At 62.6% G+C, this 19,360-nt stretch overlaps 5 protein-coding genes across 5 annotated transcripts; all 5 read right to left on the minus strand.

The window, feature by feature from the left end:
* Positions 1 to 707: 707 nt before the first annotated feature.
* Positions 708 to 3,113, minus strand: LMXM_06_0240 (conserved hypothetical protein; the record flags this gene model as incomplete). The annotated part of the gene is made up of 1 exon (XM_003871987.1): positions 708 to 3,113. The coding sequence occupies one exon, from the start codon at positions 3,111 to 3,113 to the stop codon at positions 708 to 710; it is 2,406 nt and encodes an 801-aa protein (XP_003872036.1).
* Positions 3,114 to 4,781: 1,668 nt separating this feature from the next.
* Positions 4,782 to 5,618, minus strand: LMXM_06_0250 (conserved hypothetical protein; the record flags this gene model as incomplete). Its single annotated transcript, XM_003871988.1, has 1 exon — positions 4,782 to 5,618. One exon carries the CDS (start codon positions 5,616 to 5,618, stop codon positions 4,782 to 4,784), a length of 837 nt encoding a protein of 278 aa, XP_003872037.1.
* Positions 5,619 to 7,157: 1,539 nt separating this feature from the next.
* LMXM_06_0260 (putative 5'-3' exonuclease) lies at positions 7,158 to 11,741 on the minus strand (the record flags this gene model as incomplete). The annotated part of the gene is made up of 1 exon (XM_003871989.1): positions 7,158 to 11,741. The coding sequence occupies one exon, from the start codon at positions 11,739 to 11,741 to the stop codon at positions 7,158 to 7,160; it is 4,584 nt and encodes a 1,527-aa protein (XP_003872038.1).
* A 2,385-nt stretch (positions 11,742 to 14,126) lies between these two features.
* LMXM_06_0270 (conserved hypothetical protein) lies at positions 14,127 to 15,065 on the minus strand (the record flags this gene model as incomplete). Its single annotated transcript, XM_003871990.1, has 1 exon — positions 14,127 to 15,065. The coding sequence occupies one exon, from the start codon at positions 15,063 to 15,065 to the stop codon at positions 14,127 to 14,129; it is 939 nt and encodes a 312-aa protein (XP_003872039.1).
* Positions 15,066 to 15,742: 677 nt separating this feature from the next.
* On the minus strand, positions 15,743 to 18,298 carry LMXM_06_0280 (conserved hypothetical protein; the record flags this gene model as incomplete). Its single annotated transcript, XM_003871991.1, has 1 exon — positions 15,743 to 18,298. One exon carries the CDS (start codon positions 18,296 to 18,298, stop codon positions 15,743 to 15,745), a length of 2,556 nt encoding a protein of 851 aa, XP_003872040.1.
* Positions 18,299 to 19,360: the final 1,062 nt, after the last annotated feature.

Consider the following 19,360-nt stretch of genomic DNA (forward strand, 5'->3'; position numbering starts at 1 on the left):
CCGGTGCACATGAAGGGGAGGCGGCGGACAAACCATGCGACCCTTCGCCAGAAAGGGGGGGGGTCTGGTGAAGCCGTGTCCACTCCCACACGACACACACACCTTCTTCGCCCTATCTTCTGCTTGAGTGGCGTTGCATACCCTTCATCTCGCTGCTGCTCTCTGTTTCGATTCGAAGTTCGGGCTTGTACGCACCTCAACACTATCACCATCACCCGTCCTGCTGCACGCATTGCACGCGCACGTGAAGAATCAGAAACCGAGCAAGCGAGGTGCGGGTGGGTGCGCCATCTCGGACGCTTGTGCGTTCTCATGCACCGATCCGCAGCAACAACCGCAACGAACAAACAAATAAGGGAGGGGGAGAGGGGAGGAGAGCTGCTCAGCGGCACTGCGCAAGCGCCCCCGAGACCGTCGGCACTACGAGAAGCGAGAATATCAAGGAGGAGGCACACGACATCGACGCACATCCGACAGAGAGCAAAGCGAGTGGAGAACGGTGAGGGAAAGGCTCGTGGGGAAGGGGGAGGGGTACATCGGTGCCACGCGTCCACTGTAAAACGAGGAGAGCAACGGCGAGGTGGACTGTGGTCGTGCCACGTCCCTCCCTCTCCTCCCTTGCCCACTGCAACAAAAACACCACGCGCATCGCGCATCGCGTCACACTCCCCATGGCGTCCGCCCCCCCCCGCCCCTCCTCCAACGCTTCAGTTCCCGCGCGGAATGGGTGCCAAGTACATGGCAAGCGTTTGAACCGCCTGCACCGACATGCCCAGCGTGTACTCGGAGGCAGAAGCCTGGAAGAGGAAGGCGTTGCCCTCGCAGCAGACGGCGATGGCGACGCGGAGAGGGTCGTCCAGCTCCTCTTGCGAGCGCTGAGACTCGTCACCACGCGCCCCGTAGAAGGGCTGACTCCCCTGATCGTCCCTCGCGCTTGCCTCGGCACCACCACTCACCGCAGCACCGGCGACAGAGGCCTTTCGCAACGACGCAGCTGTCACTGGAGTGCTCGTCTTTCCGGTCGTGCCGGAGGACGCAGGCGCGGGTTGTGGCTGCTGCTGCTGACCCCACAGGTAGCTCGGTGGTGGGGGTGGAGGTGGGAAGTACTGCGCGAAGGGGTTCAGCTGGCCAATCTCCTCTTCCAACAGGGCATCCCGGGCCCCCACCCAGTCGGACGTGACCTGCGAGCTGCCACCGCCACCACAAACGTCGTCCCCGCTGGTCACTGAGGACGCCGGTGGAACGGCGCTGCCGCTACCCCCGCCGGTGCGTTGCGCGCCTGCGTCCCCAATGGCCCTCGCGTACCACAAAGGCTTGAAACACACACGGATGGCCGGCATCGCGTTCATTGTAGTGCGCTCCTGCGACACGATGTGCACCCCGCCAGGGAACTGAGAAAGGTAGTAGCGGATCATGTGCTGCAGTTGTCGGAAGATGGAGCGCTGACGAGTACCTCGGCGCTCTGCAATGGGGCGCAGCGGGAGCGCCTTGGACGGCGTCGGGGGCAGGCCGTCCGTCGTCGCCGTGGCTGCAGCAAAGGCAGTGCCGCCGCCGCCACTGCTGCCGTCCTCTACCGGTGACGTGGTAGACGTGAAGAGCGGAAAGACGCGCACTGTCACACCGACCTTCTCCACCCCGTACGTGGCCTGCACCACACAGAGCGGATCAGCCAGCATGGGCTCCTCGACAGTCGCCATCCCAGTCGGCGGCAGTGACAGACGGAAGGGCAGCACGTCATGCCGGATGTTGCAGTACAGCACCGACACGCTCTGGCCGTAGTGGTTTCCGAGCGACACGGAGTTCATGACGGTGGCGCAAAAGGAAACAAACTCCGTGGAGGAGTGCCGCAGCGCCGAGGCAATGAAGTGGAAGCTCATGCAGGCCGTGCCGACGGGCACGTAGAAGGCGCTCCAGTACGCCTTAACCGTGCCAGCGGTCCAATCGGCCACACTCGTGGAAGACCGCGAGCGAGCAGCGGCGGTGGCGGCGGCGGCAGCAGCAGCAGCGCTCTCTAACGCGTCCGGGACGAGGGTCAGATAGGCGCTGTTAACGTCCACGCGCACTTCGCTGAAGAGGGAGAAGGCGGTGACGAGCGCCACTGCGTCGCTGTCCTCCTCGCGGACGTCGTCGCCAGCGCTGAAGTTCCCCTTGAGCGCGATCGACAGTGGGTACGGCTCTACCAGCAACGTCTGGCGCGAAGGCCGGTGCGCGGCGTCGGGGGCCTGAAAGACGACGTGCGGTGCACGGTTGTCATCGCTGCTGCCGAGCACGAGGCCCAGCTGGCGCACAGCCTTGCACACCTGCTGTTCGAGGTACTTTTTCCATGCATACGGGACCTCGCTGCCACCCGTCGCAGCTGCCGCGCCGCCGCCATCGTCGAGGGTGCCCGTCGCCGTGGCAACACCCGCTGGCTCGTACGAAGCAATGAGCCCCATGCGACGACCTCCACGACTCATCGCCGTTGCGTATGGCACCATCCACGCGCCGGCATCGCCGCCACCGGCAGCCATCGCGGAGGTGAAGAGGCGGTCCTCGACGCCGTCGCTCTCCGCAAGGCCCTCGTGGACGAGGAAGTCCAGGGGCAGGTGGTACCCCAGGCCTAACCGCGGTTCAGACACGAGAAGGTACGACGGCGACGGAGACGGCGTGGCAAAGGTGAGGAAGCGCACAATGTCGTAGACGGCTGTCAGCATCACGCTGCGCACGCGCGTCGGGGCCACATACTGCACCGTCACCGCGAGTCGCTCGTGTACTACGAAGATGGAAAAGACACAGTGCATGACCTGGTGGTCATCGACGTAGCAGTACTCCGCTGCTGGGTGAACCTTGCTACCAATGCGCGCGGTCGATTGCCCTAGAATCTTGGCGCAGTCGGCAATCCGGCCGAGACTAGCCTCTCTATACGCCGCCGCCGTCTGTGGCTCATAGAGCTCCTCGATAGTGACCGCCATGCGGTGCGTTGGCTCGCGCACCGTGCGGAAGGTTAGCAGGATCAGCGGCGCCTGCCGCTCCTCTTGCTTCAACTCGAAGAAGACGGGGGAGAAGGGCAGCTGAATGCCAAGCTGAGCGTCGTGCCACTCCATCAACTTCGCATTGTGCCGCTTCACGTGCATGGAGGCGCGAGCGGTGAAGTAGTTTCGCGGTGGCAGCTGAGGCCGCTCCGGGGGCGTTCGCGTCCCCGTCACTGCCACCCCACCAGCGTTGCCGCTGCTGCCAGCTACCACCGCCTCGCTGTCATTGCCACCACCACCACCAGCGGAGGACGTACTAGCTCCCTTTGTCTTACCGCTTGATGCTGCCTCCCTCGACGCGCCCTTCCGCTGTCCCCACTTAGCCACCGCTGCCTCGTCGTCCTCCGCTGCGGAGGCGGCGGCGCGCCTTGCCAGCCATTTCCGTACATTTACGTAGGCGGTGATGGCGAGCATGACGCCCGCGCACAGCGACACCTTGCCGAGTGAGCCTGGAAGGGCATCCAGCCGGGAAACCGGCTTCGGGTTTACAGCACCATGCGTGTCAGGCATTGCCAGCACTTTCTCTCCAAGCGGGTGTGGGTTTGAACGGCACACGCGCCCGCGCACACCGATGGTACACACACACGCACGCACACGCACACACGCGTGCGAGGAGAGAAAGACGTAGATAAGGAAGAAGAAGGCGCTGGTGGGTATGGTCGCACAGTGCGGGGGAAAATGAAAGACGCTACGCGGGAGCGATGTCCGGCGGGACTGCTGATGCTGCTTGAGTTGAAGGGCTCTTGCCCACCTTGTCCTCAGCGCATGAGACGGACTCTGCGCCTGTGTGTGTCTGTGTGCGTGTACGTACGCGCTAGCCCTGGTGGCGGTCGTCGTTGTAAGAGCAAGAGCATGCAGGGAGGGGGAAAAGAGAGGGTAGATGGGAGGTGACGCAAAAGAGTTGTGGCTGTTGCTGCGGCTACGCGCGGGCTTCCTACTCGGGGTAGGTACACACAGAGCAAGACACGCACGCAGTCACTGCCACCTCCCCGTCAGCCATACATGCATAACGGCGGATGAGGGGGAAAACGCGGGTGATGGTAGTGTCCGTTGTCATGCTTTCTTTGCCGCTGTTCGCGGGGCGGGCAGGTCCGTGCAGGGCGCACTTGACGAAGAAAAACGGAGGAGAGAGCCATCAGTGGGTGAGTGACCAGTGCTCGCGCACGTCCGGTAGGATAATTTGTAGGCGTGTGTGTAGGGGAGGGGGGTGTCCGTGCCTTCACCTTTTCCAAGACGCACACACACACACACGTCCACACGCACGGGGAGAGAGGAGGAGCCGCATACACGCCTTCCCTCCCCCCTCACGCGCATACGAAAGTACCGGGACAGAGGCGGGGTCGCGGCACGTCCTTGGAGGAAAGAGCGAGCGAGAGATAAAGAGGTGCGCCAAGGCGAAACGCAGTCGCTGACTTAGGCACCGTCATCCACACGGGCTTGAGTGAAGGGGGTGTGGCGGGCCGCGCGGACGGGGGAACCGTCGTGCGAGAGGATGGACGCGAGAGGGAGGGAGGGGACAGAGCGAGGATGAGCATGCACGCACACGCAAGGCGGCAAATGAAAAGAGCATACAACCTGTGAAAGCGCACACAAAAGCGGCTGCTCACCGTCCATCTACCCGTGCTGAGCGCAGCACACACACACACAGACACGGAATCACCTGTAAGCAAGCAGTGTCGCCTGCTCTTCTACTCCTCTCCGCTTCTGCCTCATCCCAACCCCTCCACCCCATTCCACTCCATTCTCCACGACGCCACAGCCATCTCGCGCTCAGTCGTCCTCGGCATTGATATCGTCGCCGTAACGGGCGAACGACGGGTCGTAAGCAGCCAGCCGCTCACGCATCATCTTGAGTTGCTCGTTGCGCTGTGCAAGGAGATGCTTCACTTGCTGATACTGCGTCGACTGGTGCAGCCGCGCAGCGAGCTCTCGCTTCGCCTCAGCCACCTCGGCGCGCAGCTCCTGCACTATCACCGCGAGCGATGGGTCCTGTCCCTGGCACCGGCGCACCAGCTCGGCGGCAAGGCGCTCCTTGTCGTTCATTGCATCCTGCATCGACAGCAAGCTCTCCGTGTCCGACGAGCGGCCCTTCATCACCTGTGTATAGGCGTCTGTCACTTGCTGCAGTTTCGCCTGTAGCCGCCTCACCTCTGCGTTCGCCTCTGCCAGCTGCCGTGCCGCCTCCCCAGAGGCCTCCTCCACGGTGAGGGGCGCCAAACGCCCTGCCGGGCCGCTCAACAACTGACGGCCGTGCTCCCCCATCGCGTTCACGCCGCCGGCGTTGTTCAGCACCGACTTCACGTCAATGTCCAGAGTCAACCGCTGCCGGTCAGCCTCGCGCAGCACCGCGCGCATGAGCTCGGCCGAGGCCGCCGTCGTTCCCTCCATCTGCGTGTCAACGACACCGAGCATCAACGCCAGCTGTCCATTCAGCATCTGCGCCACCTCCGCCTTTGTATACTGCTCCCGCCACAAGTTGCCAGTTTGAAACACGCTTGCCTCGACGGTCAAGTCGCGCTTGAACTTGTCGAGGGAGAGGCGCGACCAGCGGAAGAAGTTGTCGATCACGCTTCGCGACTCCGTCGTGAGTCCCGCCAACGGATCCATTCGTGCCACTCTTCGTGCGACGTGTTTAGGATGACTCAACGTGGGCGGTGCTCCATGCAGGCGAGAGTGGCGAGACGGGAGGGAGCCGTCTACGATGTGTGTCTGTGTGTGTGTGTGTGTGCGGTGCGTTGTTCTTGACGAGGCGAGACAGTCGGGAGAGCGTACGTAACAAGACGAAGGGCAAGAAGAGCAGGAAGTGACGGCGTACAGCGATCCCGAGTAAGTAAAGCGGTGCGCTCCTGCCCGTCGTCCTCGTGTGCGTGTGCGTGTGTGGACGTCCGTGCATGGATAGGCAAGGGGACGCCTTCGCGGAGGCGGCTGAGAGAAGAAAAGACGGGGGAGGGGACGACTTGGCGGCCACAGCGAAGAGTGCGTGCGCCTCGAGTCCCCTCTCCCTGGGTAACGCTCTGATAGAGAGATGGCAGCCAGCCATGCCCGAAAAGGTGCACGCACACGCACATGGATGCAGCTCGCAGCAAAGGACTCCCACCCCACCCCTCCTCCCGCACTCCGGATACACCTTGACGAGGTACTACTGTCCGCATCCATTGAGGGATGTATCGGGCATGCGAGAGCAAGTACAGTGGGGGAAGGGTTGGGCAAGGAAGACGAAGAGCAAGCGAAGGAGGCCCCATCGACATGCACGCGCATGCAGCTCTGCCGCCCATCTCGCCATATCACAGACCCGTGTGGTCCTGTTATGGGTGTGTGGTGTTGCTGCTGCTTCCGTATCCTTCGTGATGGTATTTCTGATGCGTGTGTTAAGACAGAACAGTGACACAGATGAAAGGGGGAGGGGAAGAAGGGCGCAAGACGCCCGCGGCACGCCAACACATGGGCGCCCCTCCTACAGGCAACAACGTACACAGAGAGCGACACACACACACGGGGAGAGGGAGCGCGGGCGCGCGCGCTTGAAAAGCTATCAGGGAAGTGTTGGAGGCGGTGAAGTGAGGGGGAGGCGATAGACACGTCCCTCTCGACTCACCATTGCGGAGAGCGGAGAGCGGAGAAGGGAGAGGGAGGCTGGGGCTGCACAGGTACACCCTCCTCCCCTCTCACGTGCCGCTATCATGGCTACGCCCGCTTCGTTCGTTTTGCTGATCTCATCGTGTCACCACAGGGCACCGTTGCTCTCGCCGGAGGGAGCGATGGCATCAGGAGGCAGGAGTGACGCTAATGCGGCCACATGAACACGTGCACCTCACACGCGTACACTCCCTCGCTGTATAGAGAAGACGATGATGGCAGACACACCAGCTGGGACGGAGGCAGGCAGGGGATCAGGGACGGGTGTGATGGTGCTGGTGCTGGTGCTGGTGGCCCACGCACGGACAACACACCATCATCGACCGAAGAGAACAGGAAATAGGGGAAGGGGATGGCGCTGGTGAGACACGGACTACGGCAGACGTGGCACAACAAAACAAACCAACACGGAGAGAGGCGCACACACAGGCAATCATACGCGTCAACGACCGCAGTGGCACGCGCCCACGCATACGCGCTGACTAGCGTGCGGGCATCCTTACGCGGCCTTCACATGGGATTCGCTTTCTCCTCCGCCTCAAGCTCGGTGAGGGTCTTGCGCACCGCCTCCGCCGTGAAGGTGTCCAGCCAGCTCCGGAACAACGAGCCCGTGTTCGTGTACTTGATCTTGAACCGTCCACTGACGAAGTCGTCCGGAATGACATGCAGGTCGCGCGACTTGCGGCGCGTGTTCGAGCCGGGGGGCGTCTCATTCGACTCACTGCTTTGGCTTGGCGAGGCCACAGCTGTCGTCGCCGCCGGCGACGCGGGCTGCGCCGGGTGCTGGTGCTGCTGCGCAGACTTGGGGGCTGGGATGGCGATCCCGCTGGGCGCCGCTGTCGTTGTTGCCGCCACTGCAGCCGACGCTGGAGCGTGACCAGGCGGCGAGGCGACAGTGGTGGGCGAGCGCTGGGATGTGGAGACCGGCAAGTGTTTGGCCAAGTCCTGGAGGCTGATCCCGCTGCTCCCTGGGGCAGCCGTGATTTTGAGGCTCGCGGGACTCCCGTGGGTCTCTCTCGTGATTGGCGTCACCGAAGACGTGGAGGACAAGTGGGCGGTGGCGGAGGCAGGGGTGGCGCGCTTGCCTAGTGTCGCTGGTGCCGGCGTCTGCTCCGCCGCAACGGCACTGCGAGGCCGCGGCACAACGCTTGTACTGGCGCCAGCAGTGCTGCTATGGCTCGCACCAGAGTCGGCCGGGGCAGCGCGAGCCGCGGCAATCGTGGGGTTCTGAAACGCTGCAGGCAGCGATGGCGGCGACACCGTGGACTTGCCCGAGGGGTCTACGTGAATGCCGTTCGCCTGCAGGAGGAACTCCAGCTCCCGCAGCTTGGCCGACCCGTTTGTGGCGGCGGCCGCAGCGGCCCTCATTTCCAGCTGTGGCTGTGACTGCGGCTGCGGCTGTGACTGCGGCTGCGGCTGTGACTGCGGCTGCGGCTGTGACTGCGGCTGCGGCTGTGACTGCGGCTGCGCCTGTGGCTGTGGCTGCGCCACATCCGTCGACTTGAGCACAAGCAGCGCCGACAGCTTCGTGATGGCGGCGCGAGTGTCCTTGAGGCGGCCATCGAGTCGCGTGCCTCCCGTGAAGGGGGTATCGTACACGATTTCTGCTTCCCTCCCGCTGGCCAGCAAGCGCACGATCGTGCCTTGCGTGCCGAAGGGAACGATGCCCGTGGCGCGGCAGTTCGCGACCCGCGAGCCCAGGTAGAAAGTCTGCTCCTGCGGCAGTGGCAGCGGCACGAGATGGCCGCAGCTGCTGCGCGTGACAGGAAAGTAGAGCTGGCTGCGGCTTACCTGCCGCAGCGAGAGTTCCTTGAAGCTGCGGTTCTGCTGCTCCTGCAGCGACGCCTCAAGCTGCTCGAGCAGCTGCTGCGGAAAGGCCTCCTCCGTAGCCGTAATCATTGGCGTTTCGCGCAGCCCCGACTCTATTAAGAACGTCTCGATCTCCGTTAGCACGTCGTCGACATCCCTGTCGCGCCACGGGCCCGTCAGGAACTGCTGCGGCTCAACGCTGTTCGAGTTTACGCCGCCCGCCTCGATGTACTGGATGAGTGGGCGGAACCGCTTCACATAGTCGCGGATCAACTCCTGCGCGTCGCGGGAGAAGTACCATGTGCCGCTGCCACCACGGTTGCTGCTCGAATTACCGGCGAAGTCGCCCTTCTCGCCCATCTCCAAATGGTAGCCAATGTCCTCCATATCCTTTTCCATGCGGGCAAAGATGTCCTTGTTCCCAACGTACCACGGGTTCAGACTGTGCTGGACCAGCTTCGCGTACCCGACCTTGGCGATGCACCGCCCGGTGAACTTTAGGCACAGCCCCAGCTCGCGAGAGCCAAACTGAGGCGACGTGACGATGGAGCTGCAGATGCTCGTCAGGGTGTGCGGTAAAATGTCGAGACTGATCGCCACCTGCGGCAGCGCCGTCCAGTTGCGCTGCGCGGCAAACTGCAGCAGCTCCGCCGGCAGCCGCAGCGGCTCCTGGAACACCTTGAGGCGAACCGTCATCTGATCGCCCTGCTGCGTCGTCGTGTCATGCTGGCCAGCCGTCACGACGGTGCCACAGCTGCCGTACACGTCCATCTGCGACTTCTTCGACTTGGGCTGCGGACCGATGTAGACGCAGCGGGCACCAAAGGCGCTGTCACCTTCGCTGCGGTCACGCTCGACGTAACGGCTGTCCTCCTGCATGTTTATGTTATCCATGGTGCAGATCAGATGAATTGGGTAGCACGTCCAGGTGGTGGCGAAGTGTCGCTCAATGTGCCCCTTGCGCGTCACCTGCATTCCGTTGAAGCGGTGCACGTACACGAGGACGTCGACCTGCTCCACGCCAAGGCCCAGCTGCGACTTCATGAAGCGTGCGTGCGTGTCCGCCTCCTTCACGAAGGCAGCCGACTCCTCACGGTTGTTCTTGTGCTCCTCGGTGCCGCTGAAGGTGCCCTCCTTGCTGTACGAAGCAGTGATGGACTTGTGCACATCCTTGAGGGAGGCGATGCGGGCACGCTTGTAGTGCGGGAAGCCGACGAGCACCTCCTTGCCGACGAGAGTCGCCACCTGGTCGACCGACTTGGCCTTGAAGAAGTCGCGCATCTGCAAGATGAGACTGTCGTTCTTGGTGGGACGGCCAAAGATCGACACGACTCCAGCCTCGAAGATCGGCTGGATTAGGTCGCGCTTCGACTGGAGGGTGCTGAAGCCCTCCAGCTGCCGCGTGCCAACGTGCACGCCAGGGCACAGCTGCGGAGTGAACTTGTCGATGGGAGGGAATGCGTACGTCTCGCGCCTCACGAGGACGTTCCGGAGAGACCCGAACATCCCATCCTCCAGCTCGTATGGCGGCATCTTGCCGTCGTAGCAGAACCGCAGCGGGGGGCCATTCACGTTGTTTGCGGCGTCCTCGGGGCTGACGTTCTTCTGCACCGACTCGTAGGCGGCGAGCAGCGTGCGCTCGTCAATGAAGGGGATCAGCACAATGCCCTCCCACGGCGCGCGCGCGCCTTCGCGGTCGATAACAATGTGCTCGGGCAGGTACTTGGCGAGCGGGCTACTCGGGCTGCGCAGCAGGGGCCAGTAGGCCTTGGGCATGGACAGGTATGACATGGGTGGCAGCACGGCCAGCAGCTGCTGGTGCGGCTGGAAGGGCTTGCCGAGCTCGAACGAGACACGGGCGGCGATGGCGGGGAGATTCACCATGTCGCTCGCCATGGGTGCATAGTAGTGCGGGAAGAACCACTTCCATGAAGGCACGCCTTGATAGTAGTAATGCATGACCCACATGAGCCCCTCCACGTAGTGCTCCCGCAGCCGGCGCATGTCTGCGCTGTTCGCGTCCCAGCCGCCAGCGAAGCCGTGCTTTTCGCCGTAGTAGCGCTGCTTGAACTCCAGGATCGACGTGATAGGCATTACGGAGGTGGCGTCCACCTCGTGGGTAGGGTCGCGGCGAGCGCGGTTCTTCTGGAACTCCGCCTCCTCCTGCTGACGTCGGCGCAGCGTCTCGAACTCGAGCTTGCCGACCTCGTTCAACCACACCTCGGCGTTTCGCCAGTCGATCTCGCCCTTGTGCGTCAGGTACTTGTTCTTGCTGAGCATGTTGTCCACGTAGATGCGCAGGAGCGCCGGTATGCTGCCATCGTTGATGCCGATGGTCGGCAGCGTCGGCAGGAAGTCGTTGCCGATAAAGAAGCACATGAAGACGAAGTCGTCGATCACTCGCTCAAAGTCCATACTTGCGCTGCTCTTCGCCTTCGCCAGGTAGCCCTTCACCTCCAGCTGCAGGTAGTCGCGGAAGACGTTGATGTGCAGCAGCACAAACTCGTCCGCCTTGTGGTACGCTTTGTCCTTCACGAGGCCCTTCGCCTCATCCTCCTCCTGCCGCTCCCGCTCCTTGCGAGAGCCGGGGCCGAACGTGACCACCTCGCGCAGCAGTACAAAGTGCGGCTCGTGCGTGGCGAGCGCTAGCATGACGAGATCGGCGTCGAGGCCGTACATGCAGTGGGTCTCGTTGGGGTCGTAGTTAGGCTGCATCTTGCGCCGGCGAATAAAATCGACGATCTTGTGCTCACCCTCGCCGGGGCAGTCGTGGCCGGAGAAGATGATCTGGCACCCCTGCCACGCCGGATCAGTGGACAGCTTCATTGTGATGAAGTACTGAAACTCCTTGCTCACGCGCACCATGAACGGGGTGCCAGGGGTGATGCAGTTGCTGTCGAACACGTCCTTCTCCTCCGGCACCTCCTCGCCCATCGCGAGCGCCTCCTGACGCGCGATCATCATCTCGTAACCGGCACGGTAGCGGCGCTGGCGCTGCTGATTCATTTTCGCGCGCGGCGCGACACCGTCGACGGCAAGCAGAAAGTACTTGCGCGGCTGGATGGCGTTGAAGAGCTTCTCCAGATAGATGAACATCGCCTGAATCATCTCCTTCTCTGTCGGACTGCGCCGCGTCGCGTCGACATCGTTCGGGTGCGTGCAGTTGTGGATGATACCATTGATATCGAGGTAGAGGTTGTCCACCGGCGGTGGCGAGTCCTTGAAGGGGGTGATGATGGAGGGGAAGCGCTCCGCCGCCCAGCGGAAGAACTTGGGCACACCCATGATAGCAACTTCTTCGGCCTGAAAAGAGAAGCAGCACCTAGTTGAGATGCCACGCACTTGTGCGCGTCACCCCGAGTGCGGCGATAGTGGCTGATGGCGAACGAAAACAAGGGACAACACACCAGGAGAAGCACCCTCAAGGCGGCGCGGAGATGCCGTATGCGTGTTAGCCCCCCGTGCTCGCGTGCGTCAACGGCAACCCGCTACAGTGGATGCTGTGGAGTGGTGGGGTAGCGGTTCTCCCTCTCGATCTCCTTCTCTCCTCCTCGCCGCAGTGTGCAGCGGAGAGGAGCAAATCACACTGGGGAAGAGGGGAGGAGCCCGGCAGACCGAGAAGCAAAATCACCCAAATGCCCAAGTAGGACTTGAATGGGGCGCCTCACCGAAGAAGGGACGAGAGGGGTCACGCACACGCACGAGCGAAAGTCTCCGCCAAGGCAACGCCAACAACAGCAGCAACAACAAGCAAGAAGAAAGCCCCGCCGTCGCCGCCGCCGCCTTCCATGTGTGTCAGCAGGGCGCAGTCGCACAACGTCGGTCACAACCACAGCAGCGCGTAACAACCACGCACGCACGCAGAGAGAGACAGGCAGACAGGCAGAGTAATCACGGACACGTGCGCATGCACGTTACCATACACACATGCACACACAGGGGCAGATGACGATGCGCGTGTGTGGGTGACACTCGATATGGCTGCCCTAAAACGTACTCAAGAACCTCTGGGCGTGTGTGTGGGTGTGTGTTCGGATGGGAGGGGGCGTTGTGCTCAGGTGTGTTGGCAAGGCGCGTATCGATACCCTCCTCCAGAACGCACACACACGCACGCACACACAGAGAAGCGGTGAAGAGTCCGGAGGACGGATCTTCGAAGACGCCCTACACAACGAAATTAGACGAGGTGGTCGTCGAGTAACAGAGGGTTTGGAGGTGGGGAGACGATCGTGAAACTGAGAGACACACACACACACGGGGATGCCAACAGAAAGAAAGACAACAGAAAATGTATACGTATGTATGCGTGTACACTATATCCGAGACATTCCCATGCGCGCGCGTGTGTGTGGGAGCGGGAGTGGTGCGCGCATACACAGGAGATAGAGATAGACACACACGCAAGACGAAGGAGGGTGGTGGTGGTGGTGGTGCGAAGTGGCAGAAAGGGACGAGGAAGGATGCGCCATGGCAGTGGCGGCGGCGCATGAGCAGATCGCGAGCCGTCCATTAAAGATGGGCGAGGCGGAGACTGCATCACAATGCCAGGCGTCACCGAGGGAAGTGATGCAGCGAGAGGGTGGGAGGGAAGGCTGTGTGGCCAAGCATGTCGATGTGGCCCAGCGTGGCATATCACTGCCTCTCCACGAAGTACACGTGCGTGTACAGAGGGGAAGTGCAGGGTGGCATAGGCCCACCTCTATCCGCGCGTACGCGTGCGTGCACGGGTGTGTCAGCCTGTGTGCATCCAACTATGGGCACATGGACGGATACGCACGCGCAGGCACAGACACCAGTCCGTCTCTCCAGTTCTTTCAGCTGGGATATACCTCCCATGTGCTTTCCCTGTTGCCTCCGTCATTGCTGCTGTTTGTGGATCTCGGAAGACAACTTTACATGTACAGACACCCGCACACACATACAAGACACGTATATATATATATATATATCCTGCCTTGCATAACGCCCCATGACGACGCACACGCACGCGCGCGTGATGACTTGGATCGCGTCTCGCTCTCTCGACCCCCCCCCATCTCTCAGATCGGTGTTGCTGGCGCACCTGTGTCTCTCTGCGGTCCACACACGCGCGCACACGCCATGAAGGGGAAGACCGATAAAGCGCGATGGCAACGGGGGAGGGTGGCGAATGCGCGTGCTGCACGGGCACGAAGAGCAGGCGATCTCCGGAGTGCAAAGCACAGGAAAAAAAACGGCGGGAAAGATACACGAGATGGAGAAGACCAACGACTGTACATCAGCAAGCCAAGGCGGCCATCACCCCTTCCCCTCCCTTGCTGTGTGTGTGTGTGTGTGTGTGTGTGTGTGTGTGTGTGTGTGTGCGTGCATGTGCGTCTGGCAGGGCGAGTGGGAAGAAGGGGAAGAGGCGACACGGAGCGACAGCGGCTCTGACGGCGTAGAAAAGTGAGAGACGAACGAAGAACACACCCGCGGTGGGAGGCGGCGGAGCTGCGCACCGTACAACAGAGAAGCACCACAGCCTGTCCAATCTGTACACTCATACATACCGAGAACAAACGTCTACAGAGCCACCCGCGCAGACGCACGCGCACAATCTGGGAGGAGAGCGGGACACAGACGCGCACACGCACACACGCATGGGCGTCACACCGCCGCCCACCTCCGCCTTTAACAGGCGAATACATACTCCTACGCCGTCTCCTCGTCGGCTGCTGGGGCGCCCGCGGCAGCGACGGTCTGGCTGGCCGCCACTCCAGTACAGCCAAAGCGCGGCTTGCGGGCGTGGCGGCGGCCAACGATGGAGGAGTTCGCCTGTAACGTACCAATGGGCGAGTAATCCTTCTTCACGAGACGGTTGCGGTGGTTGACCGTCGTCCCCTCGCCCGCAAAGTCCATCGTGTGGTCGCCGAGCTGAAACACTTCGTTGCAGTGGCAGTGGCGGCTGGCGTGCGAAGTCCCCGTCGCCTCCTCCGGGCGGAGGTACGAGCGCGGGCGGTAGTCGCAGCTGCTGTGCATAAAATTGCTCTGCACGTTGCGCACCCCGTGTGGCGGGTCCTGCGGGTTCAGCAGGAACGTGTTATAGCTGATCGGAGTGAAGTCATAGCCGGGCTGGCACAAAACCGGCGGAGGGCAGTTCTTGTAGAGCTCCTCTGGAGCGAAGGTGCGTGGCATGGGCTTGCTGCTAAGGTGGTGGCCGCGCTCATCCACCAGCGGGCGAAGACGAGGTTGCTGCTGCGTGCGGCGCATCGTCGACAGCGAGAGCGTCTCTGCCTTGAAGACATCATTGGGACTGTACGTCGTGGTGCTCTGAAGTGAGTCCATGACGGACGGCGCCACCCGCTCGAACTGCTCGTACCGGCCATCGGAGAAGTTAAGGCGGATCTTGATCGGTCCCCACGGCTTCGCGTTCGCCATCTGCACCGCCGACACGGCATCCTTGTACGTGCACCCGTCTGGCAGGCTGAACGTCTTCCAGGTGGCGAGCGGGTGGGTGGCAAGGCCGCCGTTGTAGTTCACCTCATCTGGGTCGTAACCTTTCCGGCGCATGGTCGCCTTGCTCGGCAGGCTCAGCACCGCGTAGCTGGTCGGCACGGCGGCGCTGCTTGGCTCCTTGTACGTCGAGTCCATACCTAGGGATAGAGGGAAGCAGCGGATGATGTGATGTGCACGTGTGCGCAGTTCGGGTGCACCGGGAAATGGTACAAAACACAAGCACGCGCGGAGACACGCAGAGGCAGACGACGGGCGGCACAAGGAGGGGGGAAGAGTTGTTGCACGTGCTTTTAGACGCGCAAGGCTATGTAAATGTGTGTGTGTGTGTGTGCGTTGATGAATGTGATTGGTGAAAGTGGTGAGACGCAAGGGTGCATTCTTGGGCATGTACGGGCGGGAGTGCGTGTAGTGGACGTTGATGCGCGATGGTAGTGTCATGCACGCATCCAGGTAAGAAGAGTCGAAGGAGAATGTCATCGTGGTCAACGATGGGGATGACGAGTAGGCAGAGGTCTGCATATACCCCCGGGAGGAGAGACCGAGAGAGAGAGATCCAGATGGCACCCGGAGAAGGGGGCGGCCGGCGCCTCAACCGTTCCGTCCGTCCCCCTCCCTCTCTCGTGTGGGTCACTGCGTAACACGTGAGGAAGGATGTGATGAAGCCGCCGCCTCCCCTCCCCCCCTCTCCCCTATGCACCGCTGACAGTGTGTCAGGGGCCGCGGCGAGCATCAGCGGCAATGGTTCTCCGTTTGGCTTTACCGCCGTTGCCGATGGTACACACACGCAGCGAGAGGGACAGCCACGGGGATTCTCAGAAGATCCCGTCAATGTCGAATATGTGAAACGCGGCCGAGGCGGACGCGTCCCCGCCACGACCACCGCGCGGGGCGGTCGCTTCGACAGGCCCTGTCGTCATATCCTCTTCGTCTTCCACAGACACGATATTGGCAGCTGGACGACGGCTCGCCGCGCGCGCCATGCCACCGCGGGGAAGACGATCGGCAGGTGTCCTGGTTGCTGCAGCAGAAGTGCCGCCACCGCGTCCTCCCCGTCGTGTAGCTGTTCCCCTCCGCCTGCTAGATGCATGGTGCGCCACGGTGTCGAAGGCGTTAAAGGCAGCACTGGCCGCCTCCGCAACGCGACTCGCCAGCCCGCCGTTCCCCATCACCACCTGCTCTGGCACGACATTCTCGGCGTCCACCGTGGGCACGCGAGCTGTCAGCATGCTGGCCGCCAGCTGACGCCGAGCGCGGTGCGCTTCAAGCTCCACCAGCGGTTCAGCTGGAGGAAGCGCCTGCTTCACAAAAAGCTTCGCACCGCGTGCGAATCCGACGCCGGTAGCAGCAGTTGTTCTCGCATCGACGGAGGCGGCGTTGGGGTCCTCGAAGCAGGGATAGGGGGGCAAGGAGTAGGGCCCCACAAGCAACTCCACTGTGCGCACAATGGCACTGCCGTTGGGCTTGCTGTCCGTTGAGAGCCCTGTGGCCATGGGTGGAATGGTGGCAGGCCGCTCGAAGCTCACCCACCCGTCTACGTCCTCTTTCCGTGGTCTTCGATGGATATGAGTGTCGCACATATCACCGCGGCCCACGCCGGCGTCCCTGCCTCCCACCAGCTCCGGGAAGAGCGGCTGCGCATCAGTCCGGCGTCCCTTCTCATCACCGTCTTGCGTGTGCTCCTCCGCCGCCTCCTGCGCCGTGGCCGCGGGTGGGGCGGATGCCAATGCCGTCGCCGCCGCCACGCGAGCCTCCACCTCCTCGAAGGTCTGCGGCATCTGCACGTCGGCCGGGTAGGGGGGCAGTGGCAAGGGCCGCATCGTCACAATCGCCTCGATCAGCGCGCCGTACTCGACACTGCAGAGGCTCAGGCCGTGCCGCACAACATCCACGCACCCTGGCCATGGCAGCAGCGGCTCTGTCTCGTTGAAGAGCAGGACATGCCGCTGATGACGCACAAAGAATGACTGTAGCGCCTCAAGCGCCCCTCGTGAGGACGAGGTGGACGCGCGGAGCGGGGCTGAGAGGCCGCGAATACCGCCATCTTCCCACGCCACACGGGCACCAGTGCCGTTGAGGTAATTCAGCACCTCCTCGTACAGCGGCCACTGGAGGAGGAGAAAGGTGATACCGCTAAACAGCTCTCGGCGCTGCGGGTGTGGGGCGAAGTACCGCAGGTGCGACGCCGCAGCAGTTGCACCGGCTGACTCGCCTGCCACCGATGTCACCGTGGTGGAGGGGGGTGAGAAAGTGGACGCGGTCACCGAGGCATCGCCCTCACAGGGGCGCGATTCGTCGGCGGGCGGCCGCACGTGCGTCAGGAAGTCACGCCACCACGAAGACAGGGGCGGCAAGTAGCGCGACGGATCGGGTAGCGGAATCTGCGGCGAGGCGCGGTCACAAACGGCCATGAAGAAGGCGGGGGTTACGATGGGCACAGCTCTGCATAGCATCGCGACAACCGCGGTCGAGGGCTGCACCGTGCTCGTCACCAGAAAGCTCACCGTGTTGTAGCAGCGTAAAAGGCGTGAAGAGAGCGTTGTTTCGCCAACAGCTGCAGCAGCAGCGGTCACGGCAGTGGGAGATAGAGTCGCCGAAGGTGTCCCTGCCACCGCCGACCGCTGGCTCAGAGAAAGGCTGCTGCCGTCAATGCACAAGCGTCCCACAGCGCTGCCTTGTGTCTCGGTCGCACTCAAGGTTTGCGTGCTTCCAGGGACAGTCTCCTGCCGCACACCGCAGCAGTGCAGCGCATGCAACAGCTTTGGCTGCACATCCACGCTCACGTCCTCGCACAGGGCCGACACGTCTAGCCACACTAGCTTCAGTGCAGCACCATGATGGCCTAGATGAATGGTAAACTGGTGCCAGGAGGAGCGATGCACCGGTACATCCCAAGGGACTTCCTTGGTCAGCTGCAGAGCAGGCTGGGGTGCCCCGCGGCCTGAGGTCGAGCCGGAGCGCTGCCGCTTGTGGACTGCCGCTACTGCAGCGGCCGCAGCGGGGGCGTAGCACAAGCCGAGCACACCCATCTCCAGTGCAGGTGACGCCGCAGCCCCGGCACCGCCGGCATGGCTATCACCTCCGTTAGGTGGAGTGTCGTCGAGTGTCTCGGCGTCGTCGGCATCCTCTCCGCACGCTACGATGGCGGTGCCGTAGGTGGATGAGTCGAGCAGGGAAATGGGCTGCGGGCCCCACTCCTCGGCATCACGGGCCCCCGTGGACAACTGCAAGCCAACGGTGATGGTGAGGTGCGTGCGGCTGATGCTGCGGTCACCCTGAATGACGACGTGGCAGTCCGCCTTGCCGACGCGGTAGGACTCCCCGCCGACCAACCAAAAGTGGGGCGTGTCGTGGAAGAGGATGACCCACATTGGGGATGTGGGGGAGCGAGGGAGACGCAGAGGGGAGGACAGCGCAGCTGCTCACAATCGACCAAGCATGTAACGTAAGTGAGATGAAGCCCGCTGTCGATGCGCCCCCTCACTGAACTCGCCTCCTCCTGTGTATCGATGTATGTGTCTGTCGGTGTGTCTGTAGCGCTAGTGGGGGTCTATGAACGGGGGGAGGGGGAGGGGTCTCATGCGTGTGCACACACACACAGACGCTGGCGGACGCGTGTGCCGCGCACTCCTGTGGTGGTCACTGTGTCAGTCTCCCTCTATGCGTGGGCGTGTGTCGATTGCGCTCCGCCCGGAAGTTGTGAAGGGCAGCTGGAGAGGATGAAAACCAAAAGACAATGGGAAGTCACCACCGCACCACGGAATGGACATGAAAACCCAGGAGAGCGGAGGCACAGAAGACCGCGATGGACAGATGGCGTGGGTGCTATCGACGATGGCGCACACGCACCGGCGTAGACGCCCTGGGCTCCCCGTCTTGGGTACATCGCAGCATCGCAGGAGGCGACAAGCACACGCACGCGTACAGGAGTCCCCCCAAGCCGTTCACGTGTGTGTGGGTGTATGTGTGGTTGCCTCAGAGCTTGCATGGCGCAGCTCTACAGCAACAGCACCAGCCAGAGAGCGGTGGGGGGGTGCAGACTTTCCTTCACCTTGTGGAGAGAGGTTCCCCAGCACTCTACCATAAAGACACGTCGAACATTCGACCGCGACCACGACAACCTCTTCATTCAACGCAGCTCAAAAGCCCCTCGCCCTCGGCCACAGCAGCCAGATACTGTGCGCCGCCAGCAGCATCAAGATCGCCATCAGCACGGTGCCAATCACCTCGTAGCATCGTGTGAAAGGGTCCACTTGTTCGGCGGGGCACTCGGCCGCCGCAGCGATGCAGTGGCCCCCGCGACAGGTGGCGTTCGAGCAGGTAAGCAACGCTGCGTCCAGGGCAGCAACAACGGTGGAGCTGAGGAGAGACTGCTCCCCTCTGCCCCCTGCATCGGCTCTTGCGAGAGGGCTGGCGGCGGTGGGGGCGTAGCA

This window comes from Leishmania mexicana, chromosome 6 (genome assembly GCF_000234665.1).
Source record: "Leishmania mexicana MHOM/GT/2001/U1103 complete genome, chromosome 6".
Lineage (NCBI taxonomy): Eukaryota > Euglenozoa > Kinetoplastea > Trypanosomatida > Trypanosomatidae > Leishmania > Leishmania mexicana.